Below are 13376 nucleotides of genomic sequence, written 5' to 3' on the forward strand. Positions count from 1 at the left end.
AATGATTGCTCCCAAACTGAAGATACTTGGGAAAAGAACTCTGACATACATCCACATCTAAGCCTAGTTTATCTGAGTTTAGTAAAAGTCCAGGATGATACAAGAAATGAAGACCGTGACTGTTTATGAAATGGGATCCTCTGATAATACAGTCCACTCAGATACAGCTAAATTAGTGAATCAGAGCTGCTTTGAGGAGAAGAGGAGTCAAAATATTCAGTAAGCAACCTTTTAAGTGAGAATGATTAAGACAAGAAGAAAAGTCCCTGGAGGAAGGGTCCACATGTGCCAACTCTTCCTGGCATTTGACCAACCCTCTCATAAATGGAGTCAGTAGGAAGAAAGGCTGAGACGTGTGGGAGCCACTCACCCAAGAGAAAACACTCTTGTTGACTGAGCAAACACTGTCTTTCCCTCTGATCTATACTCTGTAGCTCTTAATGAGTTACTGAGACATTTGATAACATGGCAGAAATATTTGCAGACTTCTGAATTTAATAGGTTTGCATTATCTGTGAAGAGCTCACATTGTTTGGATTATGCACATTCTATTTCATGCCCCATAAAGCAGCAGGGAAGTGTCTCTGGGAAAATATCTCCGGCAGATGTGCTATAGGAGAATCTAATTAGAAGTGAGGGCAGAATCCCTTGCATGCCACACGACAGGAAATGAGTGTTTGGGGGCAGAGAAATGTCTTTTCTTCCAGGCTTTGAAGCACTGGATGTGGGGAGCGGGGCTGTTGCTGGTGAAGGTTAGAGCAGAGTTAGAGTGGAGGAGGTGAGGCTGAGGCTGGTGGCCCTAAGTGGCAGAGAGATAATGTTAGAAAGCCACTCAGCCTCCAGGGGGACAGCAGGCAACCTGTAGCCATGTCCTTTTATTAAAGGCTTATAACATAACAACCAGCAACCCCTGCATGGATGGAGCAGAATTCAGTTAGCTGAGTGGACATTACACTGATGTACGACAGCAGGGATGTCTACAGGACAATGGGCACCGGGGAGCCACTTTCCAGCATTTGTATGACATTGTTTGCAATAAGCCATTCATGAGACGGGCTTAATGATCTTCCCAGTTACTCATTCATTTATTTTTTCATTCATTCAGTTCTCTTCTGGGGCTAAATACAAAAGTTCTCAAGAAGCCACAATAGAATGGGATAAACAGAGTCGTCTTAAAATGACCAGACCACAACAGGGGAGCAACATAACAGAGTGTTTGGTTTCCAGTAGCTGCTATGTTGCACCGACCCACAGAACTCATTCAGTGAACATGAACCCTCTCCACCCATCTGCCCTGCTCTCTCCCAGCCCTCCAAACAGCCAAATGTTCTGTAGATTTGATTACCTGGGTCAAAGATTAGCCTGCTTTTCTTTATCTTTTGACCTCTGACACAGACTACTAATAACTTTTTTCAAAATGTATATAATTCCATTGTTGATCTATTATAAAAGTAGTGCATGATTGTAAAATAAATAATAATAAATATTGTTTAGAGCTCCTTTAATTCCATACTTTATAGATAACTACAACTAATATTTTGGCATAAGTCTAGGTTTTTTTCTATATATATATAAGCTCAAAAATGATTATTTTTGAACTAAAATAAGATTGTATTATATTGTTTGATATAAACTCTTTTTCTTGATAAGTCTCTATCAATAAATATAAGTATATATCATTATTTTTTGTATTTCATTGTTTATATAAAGCTTGCATATACTTTATCATAGATATAAATATGTATTTACATATATTTCATATACCACACACACACATTCATATACCACATATATACATGTATACATATACACATACTTTATAACTCCCATATTGATAGATATCTAGATTTTTTTCCCCAGTTTTCCCAAACACAAACATTTTTTAACTTTTTTCCATTGGGTTCCTAGAACTAGAATAGTTGGAAACGTGTGCTTTTGATATACAGTGGCAAAATACCTTCAGAAAAGTTGGGCCAATTTATATTTACCAGCCATGTCTGAGAGTGCCTGCCTGTTCCTCCATTCCCTAACCCCAGGATTTTAAAAGCTTTTTGATCTTTCCTATATGGGAGATAAAAATATTCTTATTTCAATTTTCATTTCTTCAATTACTTTTTTCATATACTTATTTTCCATTTGCAATTATTCCTTCATGACATTTCTATTCCATACTTTATGACTATCATTCTACTCGTCTGTTTCTGTGTGTGTGTGTTTGCACCTGTAGCAGTGTGTGTGTGTGTGTGTGTGTGTGTGTGAGAGAGAGAGAGAGAGAGAGAGAGAGAGAGAGAGAGAGAGAGAGGTCATTGGCTATCTCTGGATAGTAGACAACATATGGATGGCTTTTCTTTAATATCTTTTTTGCTTATACATATCATCTATATTTTCACAGTGAACACATATCTATGTAATAAAACAACCTTGGCCAAATGTGTGAAGTTTTGCAAAGTGTTTCTGCAGATACCTGGTGCTTTATACACTAATTATGCTGGTGCAGAAACTGTTTTCTAAACAGCAAAAATACCAGAGTTATTAAAAAAAACTTGAGATGGCTTCATGAAGCTTAGTGGATACAAAGTTTTAAAAACAAAGCCTCAATTAAGACTCTTTTGACAGCTGGCAAAGTGATCTGAGGCTGAGGCTTGAGTTCCAGGTCAGTGAGTTCCAGGTCAGCCTGGACAACTTGATGAGACGCTGTCTTAAAATAAAATTAAAAAGGGCTGGAGGTATAACTCAGTTGTAGACCACCTGCTTAGCATGTGCAAGACCCTGGGTTCAATCAACCAGTAATACTAGAAAAAAAAAGAAGAAGAAAAAGCTACTTTGGAAATTTCTTTAAAAAGTTAAATATAAATTTATTATATGATCTAACAATTCTACTTGTGATTATGTGCCCAAGAGAAATGAAACCATAGGCCCACAAATATGAACACAAATGTTCATAGCAGCATCATTCATAATAACCAAAAAGTGAAAAAAAGTCCAGCTATCAACTGGTGAATGTATAGATAAAACAAGGCACATCTATACATTGGAACAGTGCAAAATTATTACAACAAAAATATTACAAGATGAATGATCCTCACTATATGTTGAATGAAAGAAGGCAGACAGAGAAGGGCACAAATATCCAAAAATGTCCAGAAAGACAAATCTGAAGAGACAGACAGTAAATTAGTGGTTGCCAGAGGCTAGACTGAGTATGGCAGAGAGAAATAGGCATGAGATTAGGAGTGATAGAAATATTCTTAAAGAGGGGTTGAGGTTGTGGCTTAGCAGTAGAGCGCTCGCCTAGCATGGTTCAATTCTCAGCACCACATAAAAATAAATAAATTAATTAAAGACATTGTGTCCAAAACAACTTTAAAAAAAAAAGAAAAAGAAAAAAGAAATATTCTAAAAGTGAATTGTGGGTGACGGTTGCACAACTTTATAAACACTTTAAAGGTCATCAAAATGTGTATTTACATGAGTGAATCTTATGGTATATAAATTGGACCTCAATAAAAATGTTTAAAAGACCCTAACATACATATCATTTGAAATAAACTTATAAGTTACAACCTTTTCTAAGAGTTGTTAAACTCTCAGTGCAATAACTGAATGGATCTTTCCATTTATCTACTCAATCCTCTCACATCAACATCTGATAAATTTTAGAATTTTTCCATGTCCTTCATTTGTGAATTTAAAAATTGGCTGAAGTATAAATTTCAAATTTTGACACCTCTTTCCTGCTTCCCAGTCTAGTTAGTCATGCAATCTGAGCAAGACACTGTGAAATGCTGAGGAACCCTGGACCATGTCAGGATTCCCAAAAAACGTCCACGCAGGAAGCACAAAGGTATGTGGTTTTTAGAGTAACTGGAGATGTTTGCTAGTTCAGCTGAGACAACTGAGACCAGAAGCAAAGGCTGCTTCTTTAGCCCTTATCTAACCAGATTTATCCAGGTGGGTTGGCTCAACAAACAGACTTGCTGATGAGTTCCAGGGAGTCAATTTCACTGCAATTTTGCAGAAGGCTAGCTCCTCTCTTTCCTTGGCAATACTGGACTTTGCCCATGATGCTTTTGTGGAAGAGAAAGACGGCCACATTTTTCAGATGTTGTAGTTATTTCTATATTTTTTTCAGTGGCTGGTCTGCAGCAGATTTCAATGATTATTTATTACTGTTTAACACGATGGGTAGACTGTTAAGTGTTCCCAGTAATCACTCTTCCTATTTCTCTTGGTATTGGAACCTCTGAGCTGGAAACACTCTGGCCCCCTAGAGGAACTAGACACCCAGGGTGGGGGGCTGCTTGGTACTCAGTGTTCACAAGCAGATGTGATGTGTGCCACTCTGCCTCTCCCCCTCCACTTCCTTTCCCTTCCTCTCTGTAAGCTAGAATGGGAACCTGGACAGCTTTGTGGGACAAAATAGAATGATGGGACCCAAGATACTGAATGACCACAGTGAGCAGAGGCATCTGGACGACCACCTGCCTCTAAACAGATAGACATGCGAGAAATAAACTTTTTGTTGTTTCATTTCAGCAACTTAACCTGTACCCTAATTAAAATCCTGGGTAATGTGTTAGAAGACCTGTATCCTAGATCTACTTCTGCTCCTGAGTAAATTTCTGTACTTATTTGAACCTCAGCTTCTGCATCTTAAAATTAGGGGTTGGATAGAATGGGAATCCCAAGTATTGTTGTGCCACAAACTGCTTGGATGAGCAGATAAAGCCTAAAAGTTCCTTCAGAGGAGAATACCTTTCAATGCATAGAATGAAATACATGAGATTACAAAAGAAATCAATTATATTTAAATACAGTTCTAATCACAGACCTTATGGTCTCTGTGGGCCCCAATTCAGGGCACCTGAATAGACATTTGATCAAAATGTCTCTGAGTTTATGATTCTATCTAGTGCATACGAGATAAAAATTAGTAAGTCTGTGTTGTTTGTAGTTTAATTTTTCTGTGTATTATGATGCTTTGACATCTTCAAAAACTTCCAATATTTAGAGACAATAGCCAATGTTTAGGGACAGCAAAGAGTGCAGCCTGAAACATGCCTTTGATATGCTAATCAACCAATCCAGAGCCATACATCCATTATCTGGCCCATATATCCAAGGAGGCAATATTTCTCTGCCTTCAGCATCCCTGGTCCAGGTACCAGACAACAAGAGACCATCCTTGGAGCTCAGAGCCTACCAAAATTAACCAAAGTAACCAATTTTCAACTCTTCACCTTGCTCTACCCTTTCCTAAAACGACAATAAAGGCTAGGCTCTCTCCTTGCTACGGCTCCTTCTGCCTCCTGACCAACCAAGATACCTTTCCATGTGGCCCTGCTGTGCCTCCTATTTCTAGAATCTGTGAGTACAATAAGCTCTGTCTTTCTTAGTTTCTCCTGTGTCTCCTCTTGTGACTGCACCTAAATGACCATCACACACAGGAACACAGAACACACCCTGGCAGCCTCAAACTGTTAACTGTCTTCCAAAGTGCTAGGATCCCACATTCCACTTGTATATATCCAATCCATTCAAGACACCACTGAAAAAAAAAGAAAGCTTCACCAAATTGACAGTTATGGAATTAAGGTGGCACCTCATTTCCTAGATCATCAAAACTAAATTCATAAAGAAGGGGCTGCAATATTAAATTTCCTCCTTGACATACATATTAAACAGTAGACTCCAAAATAACATTTCTTCTTTTGTGGAAGCTTCTACAAATTGAGATGGCTTTCTATTTCATGCGAATTTAGCATCTCTACTCAATCATTTATAGAAAACTCACTGAAGGTGTGGAAAATCCATGATCTGGGAACCAATTACCAGTGTATTGGTGCCTTCAGGGATCACTTTTTATACTAGATCTGATTTTACCTAAAATGAATACTCCTATTCCAGATAATCTGGAAGAAATTTCAAATGGCTCTCTCATCATTACAAAAACATGTTTGGATACATTGATTTGGAACTTGGTGTTTTAAATATGGTTGGGTGTACTCCTTTTGCTAGGTCTTACCTCGAACAAAGACATAAGCGCTATATTGTTCATAATATTCTCCCATTCGAACACGGATTGTATAAAGGCCTTCATCTTCTTTATTGAGATGAGAAAATGTCAGCGTTGCCCGATCTCCACTCCAGTGTGTTTGCACCCATTTTGATGGAGAAATAGGTGCTCCTAGAAATTAAAAAAACATAAGCAAATTAATTGATTTTCCCCCTCTATTCCTATGTTTTCTTCGCTCCCTCTTTTTTCTCCTTTCTATATTGAAAGTTATTTAACACTTAGAGGAAGTCTCTAGAGCTTTAAGACCATCTGCCATCTTTACATTAGCAAAAATACCAGACAGAGGTGAGGACCCTGGGTCAGACACATAATTTGCATCACTCAGTAGAAAAATTAAACTGCCAACCCCCATGTTCCAAAGATAGAGGAAAAATTCAGTAAAAGGTATTAAATTATAAGATTTTTGCTTTGGAGTTTTTATTATGTATAAAACATAATAGGGGGTCATACAAACTGCAAAAAATAATATTTTGGTGTCATAATTTTATATACAATAAACAATAGTACTAATGGGTCATCTTGATAAGATATTTATGGCTTTTCTGCAAATTTATTTACAAAATGTATGCTTTGAGCAACTTCATTTTTAATCAGCATAATCAAAGCAATGTCAATCACTCTGCAAATGCAAGCTCACTAATGAATTTGATTAAGTTTTTATTTAGAGAAGGATTTTTTTGCTGATTTAACTGTTACTGGAACAGTTAATGAGTATAATGTAGGCTATGACAACTTTGGGTTAACTTTTGGAAAATCTTTTTTAAAATACAAATCTTAGTACTCTAGAACTGATGATTCTGGAGAAACAATTTTTCTAAAAAGATTTAACTCCACACAAATCAGTTTCACATAATTCTGAATTTAATTTTAAATGTAAATTCACACAATTGCATTTTGATATTTTCTCTGGCATGTCCTCTAACATGAGACAGGCATATAAGTAATCAAAAAATGATCTGTGATCTTTATATAATTTGGAATACTTATTTATGCTTTCTATTACTGTATCTAATTACAAGGAAAAGTTAACTTTAGAACTGTCCTCCTTGTATAATTGGTTCACCCAAAATTCATATGAAAATCATGTTCTTTCCATCAAATCCTAGAATCTTTAAATTCAATGTGATTTCTTTTCTTGTCTTTTGTGCTGGTGATTGAAAATAGGGGCGCTTTACCACTGACTCATATTCCTTGTCCTCTTTTTATTTTTTATTTTGAGACAGGGCCTCACTAAGTTGCTGGGGCTGGCCTTGAGCTTGTGATCCTCCTGCCTCAGCCCCCCAAGTTTCTGGGATTATAGTGTGCACTACCCCATTCACCTCAATGTGTATTTCTAAGCCTTAAAACCAGAGACTCTAAAGTCTTTGAAGAAGTCTAACTGCCTTATGCATGTTATTGCAATGTCCATATGTGTGCTTTTATATATAATATTTAACTGACAAGGTTTATTGCTTGCTTGTTCTTGCTGTCCCAGTGCTGGGGAGTTAATCTATGTGCAAATTCCATAGAGATGAGTTGTGGGGGCAGAAAGGGAAGCTGGCCTCCCACTGTGTATGTCCATACTATATCCACATAGAATCCCTCCTTTCCTCTGGGGATGGTGCCACTGCTGTTGCTAATTCCAACCTGAGCCAGGTCCTGGTCCCCAGAAGCATATTAAAACCCTCGATGTCCCAGACCGTCCAGGTGCTCACATACATGCCTGAAAGTCAGGGTCATTCCTTGGTGAGTGTGCTACCCACAGTCCACCACACTGAGGGCCTGAGCCTCTGTGTGGCTGCATTGCCACTTAGTGTATGTCCTTTAATTATGTACATGCTCCATAGACCCATGGGACTTCATGTATAAAACACAAGATCAAAGATAAAATGATTAACAATAGGGCTGGGGTTGTAGAGCGCTTGCCTAGCATGTGCGAGGCCCTGGGTTTGGTCCTCAGCACCACATGAAAATAAATAAGTAAAATTAAAAAGGTATTGTGTCCAACTACAACTAAAAAAATAATTTAAAAAATGATTAACAATATCAAGATGGTGATAGCAGAGAATTAAACCAAGCTCAAGTCCTCTTCCAGAGTGGTCCGGTGAGATAGCACAGTTTGCATGCCCAAAAAGTCAGCTCTGGAAGGGCCTATTTCAGTCCCATCACTTTCATTAATGAATCACTTAACCTTTCTGGGCCTGAGTTTTTTGTTTTTTCTTTTTTCATAAACAAAATGGAATTTGAGCTATCATCAAATCCCTAATAGGAAATACCACAACGCAGCCTCATTAACTATTTTTTTCTTTTACTTTTCTATGTATTTCTGAAGTTTATTTTATAAAACAGTTAAGCAGAAAAAATTGTCTGATAACCTTACTAATGACACAGAATAGCTAAATGTGTCTTGAATTTTACATTTAAAAAAAATCTTTATTTTCTTTCTTTCTTTCTTTTTTTATGTGGTGCTGAGGATTGGACCCAGTGCCTCACATGTGCAAGGCAAGCGCTCTGCCACTGAGCTACAACCCCAGCTCCGAATTTTACAATTTTTAATAACTTTAAAGTCTAATCTTCTCTAGAAATAAACTTGGTGAAGAATTTTAAGATAAATTAAAAGGGATGCTGAGAGTTTCCAGGTCCATTTGTTATTCTTTCTGGGACATATCCTCTGTCAGTTGAGAGCTAACACAGGACTTGCCTTGTACCTAAGGGGGAGTTGGGTTCTTTAGCAGCCATGCTGTTTTTCAATATCCAGACATAAAGGGACTCAGAAAGGTCAGAGAAAGTACAAACTTTCCTAGGAGTTTTGTTTTTCAGTATTAGAGCTCATGTTTCAGCCATGCAAGAGGAGGCTCGGGATAATGAAAAGAGCTAGGGCCTCAGAATGACCACCACCAGGTCTGGAGATCTCCTGCAGCCAGAATTTGGCTGTGTGATTTACTGCAATGCTTTATTCTCTCCAGACAGTTTCAATGTCATCATCTATTGGGTGAGATAACCTGGTGTAGAAACTCAGTACTTTGGATCTAATATTTAGGATGCTAATTTAGATTGTATTATTATTTTTTTAAAATAGTTTTTTAGTTGTTGTTGGACACATGCCTTTATTTTATTTATTTTTATGTGATGCTGAGGATCGAACCCAATGCCTCACACGTGCTAGGCAAGCGCTGTACTGCTAAGCCACAACCCCAGCCTCAAGATTGTATTATTTAGTAAGTTCAATGCTTCAACTAATCATCGTATTTTGATAATTTTTTTCCCTTCCCTCCCTTCCCCTCCCCTCTCCTTTCCTTTCCTTTATCTAGACTTTAACCAGACAGGATTTAAAAGGGGAAATAAAAACCTTATTTCTTACTCACACTAAAGTATCATGGCTCTAGAACTCTTTAAAATAAAGTAAAACTAAATAAAGTGTCTTAAAACCAGAGTTAGAGGAAAGGACAGTGGAACGGTTTTCTTTCTGTTCTACCAGCATTGGTTTTAATATACCATAAAATGGAAGATCATTTTTATCTACTTTTATGTCCTTAAAGAGATGTCAATGTAGGTTGCATATTTTATATGTAGAATGTACTTATAAAGAACCTTTAATACATTAAAACAGAAGTGCTAAGGTCTGAATTTCCTCTTAATTGACTCTGATGCTTAATAACATCATAAATTTATTGTTTCATAGGATATATATATATATATATATGTACATATATATATTTCCAGAAATTTCTATGTCATAAAATTAATTTTAAATTAAATATGCTTTTTTTTAAAAAAAAATTCTTTCATTTGGTAAAATACCCTTCCTCACAAACCTATCACTTATACCATAGAGATTTTTATTTTTTAGTATCAGGGATTGAACTTAAGGTTGCTTAACTACTGAACCATACCCCCAGCCCTTTTTTATTTTTAATTTTTGAGACAGGATCTTGCTAAGTTGTTTAGGGCCTTGCTAAGTTACTGAGGCTGGCTTTGAACTCACAATCCTCCTGCCTTAGCTTCCTGAGTTTCTGGGATGAGAGGCGTGCACCATTGTACCCAGTGAGTTTTTTTTTTTAATCACAAATATATTATAAAAGTGTTGCTGCTTTTATGTCTATGTAAAAACATTTTAAACATACAGCAGGTTGTTCTCTCCCTGATAAGCAGATCTGCAATCTGGTCTGCAACCTCTTGTGGGTAAGAACCTAAGTGAGAATTTGTTATGAAGACTCACCATTTCTGTACCACTGGACCTCTGGCTGGAAATGTTTAATTTCAGGAGTGATGACTACCCGACAGCCCAGACTCATGGTCTCTCCTTCTCTCCCAAAAGACACATCGAATTTGTCATCAAAGTGGATCTCAAACTTGGATGCATAACCATAAGGGGTTACAGCAACTGAACACAACAAAAACAAATATCAGTAATTTCTTTCTTCTTCTTCTTCTTTTTTTTTTAATCCAAGATACACAAGCATTTGCATAAAAACAGGCAAAAAAAGTTGTAATAAAGACTGGTCAAATGATTTATCTGGGCAAAAATTTAGTTTCATATAAGAAGTAGGTAGAACATACACATACCAAATTGATATGGGAACTCTTGCTTCATTGATCATAGAAACTAAATACTTAGTTTCATTATTGTGATGAACAGAATTTAAAAGGTCAGGTTTAATGTCTTGAATGCAAACTAATATCACATTTAGCCTAGACTTAATACAGTGCAGTCTAGCTGCAACATATGCACTTTTTAATTTTAGATTTTGAGTTATACTATACTGCTGTACTCTTGGGACCAAATAACCACGTCAGTTACTCATAAAAACAGTTTTTCAGTAAATTACTTCCTTTTCTTTTCTTTAGTGACCTGAATTTTTTTTTTTTTTTTTTTTTTTTTTTTTGGTACCAAGGATTGAAATCAGGGGCACTTAACCACTAAGCCACATCCCCAACTCATTTTTATATTTTATTTAGAGACAGGATCTCACTGAGTTGTTTAGTGACTTGCTAATTTGCTGAGGCTGGCTTTGAACTTGTGATTCTCCTGCCTCTGCCTCCTCAGTGGCTGGAATTATAGGCGTGTGCCACTGCAGCTGGTTCTTTAATGACCTAAAATTTTTAAGTATTATAAAAATGTAAATGGAAGAAAACTAAAGTTTAAAATATATAGCTTTAAAAAAGATTATTCTCAATGTATAGATTGGATAAATGCCTGTATCATCAAGTCTCCTCAATTTTAGTTTCTCTTTCCTCAAAGGAAAGGGGGCTGGAAAGAAGTGATGACTTAGTGTTTTCATAGGAAACACGAGTAAAATTAAAATTCAAACTCAACTCTAAAACTTAGTCCCTTTCTCTTCATGTTTCATTTCTTTTCCTAACTTCCCTTTGAAAATGCAACTTAGCATTGGGTTCAATTTTGCCAAGTATTGCTCCAAATATTTAATAGCAATCAACGAAGTTAAGCCCCATAATAATCTTCTCAGGTAAGGACAATTATTATCTCTATTTTATAGTAGAGAAAAGGGAAGCCTAGAAGGATTAAATAACTGCCCACATTTACCCATATAGCCAGATTCACTGTACTGGCAGGATATTTCCAGAAGCTTTGCTCTCTACCAATATAATGCACTGCCTTGAACTGGTGTGTTCCCACAAAACCACTAACCATCGGTGAAATAACTTTTCTCCTAAGCACGTCTCCCATCTGCCTCATTTCTAAGTGATGATGTTCCACTGAGAACCAAGAAGAGAGTAGATTTGACTAACTCTTGCTCAGCATTGGAGGGTTGGCTGGTTCCAGTGCTGCCTGAGGTTTTGAAACCAATAAGGAGGCTCTACAGTGACCTAAAAGTTCCAGCAAGCAGTCTCCAACTTCCAGGTTCTTTCTAGACCTGAGATTAGACTGTCTGGGGTGGCCTTGGGGTTCAGCAGGAAGCCAGCTTTACCAACCAGAAGATAAAATATCTTTCCTTAGTCACTCCCTCAACCCTTTGTCCTGTGTACTTTCCATTATGGCAAAAAACGGTTTAGGGTAGGGTTGGGAAATCTGTGGGCCACATATGGACTTCCTCCTGTTTAGTACCCTTAGGAATTTTTTTAAAAAATTTTTTGATGGTTGAGAAAAATAAAAAGTAAAAGAATATTTTATGACTGAGAAGCTACAGGAAATTGAGAAGCCATAGGAAATTCAAACTCAATGTTCATGGCTAAGTGTTTACTGGAACTCAGCCACACTCCTTCATTTCCCTACTGTTTATGGCTGCTTTCATGTTCAGTGGCAGAGCTGAGTTGTTGCAACAGACACCATATGGCCCAGAAAGCCTAAAATATTTACAATCTAGTCCTTTACAGAAATGTTTGCCAAACCCTGGCTTAAAATACGGTTTAGAATTAAAAAGACAGGCTACAAGTTCTTTTTCTACCACTGTGTGTGGTCTTGTTCCATGATTTAAACTCCAGTCTCCTTCCTCATCTGGGTAGCATAGATAAAAATGCACCTACTTTGTAAGCTTTTGATGAGCTTTAAGTGCATCAGTACATATAAAAATATCTTGGTATAGTGTTTAGAACAACCAATGAATACATGTTAACCATTAGAACAAAACCAAGGGCAGGGAGCTTTGTCTATGCTATTTAGCAGCATATTCCAAGCATTTAAACCAGTATCTAATCACATAGCAGGTACTCAATAAACATCAGTTGAAAGTACGAGCCCTCTATCTTCGATTAGGAACAATGGTTAAGTCAGAGGCCAGTCAGAAGAGGCTCGATAAAGTTGATCAGGAAGAGAAGTAGGGTAAGGTGGGCTTTAAGAACCTGGCTTGACAGGAAAGAAAATGTAGAATCATGAACTATGTATGAGATGGTGATGGAAATGAGCAGGATACATTCAGATGATAGTGGAATGATCAACAGGCCAGTCTTGGGATTGTTGAGAGGTAAGTTGTAGATTCAAGTTTCCAACTATTTTATCCCAATTTAAATCAAGTGATGGAAAAAGGGCATGATTTCAGATGGGCTCCTTCCTCACTTCTACCCATCCTCCACACCCACACATGGAACTGATACTAATGATTATAACTTGGAATATTAAACTAAGGGCCATCCCATGAAGTCAGTGAAGTAGGCGTCTACAGATATATATAACTAACCATTTAGGTGAAAGACTAACCTCTGAGAAAAGACCTTCGTCAACCATTTTCAAAACCACCATGCGTTGTTTAATGTGTGGAAACACGTTCAGGCTTGACTACCTTTTTCAGCCTGAGCATTGTAAGCATATAAGGATTTCAACAACCATAAGGAGTTTAATTTTAAAATATGAATAAGTTCTCAT

At 37.1% G+C, this 13376-nt stretch overlaps 1 protein-coding gene across 1 annotated transcript in view; it reads right to left on the reverse strand.

The window, feature by feature from the left end:
- The window catches only part of Myom1 (myomesin 1), a 129643-nt gene that overhangs the window by 71506 nt on the left and 44761 nt on the right, over positions 1 to 13376 (reverse strand). The window contains exons 9-10 of the mRNA XM_026394533.2: positions 10275 to 10439; positions 6026 to 6187 (exon numbers count right to left, since the gene is read on the reverse strand). Coding sequence (XP_026250318.2) covers positions 6026 to 6187; positions 10275 to 10439 — 327 coding nt within the window. The remainder of the gene's footprint in view (positions 1 to 6025; positions 6188 to 10274; positions 10440 to 13376) is intronic.

Source organism: Urocitellus parryii, chromosome 13 (genome assembly GCF_045843805.1).
Source record: "Urocitellus parryii isolate mUroPar1 chromosome 13, mUroPar1.hap1, whole genome shotgun sequence".
NCBI classification, from domain to species: domain Eukaryota; kingdom Metazoa; phylum Chordata; class Mammalia; order Rodentia; family Sciuridae; genus Urocitellus; species Urocitellus parryii.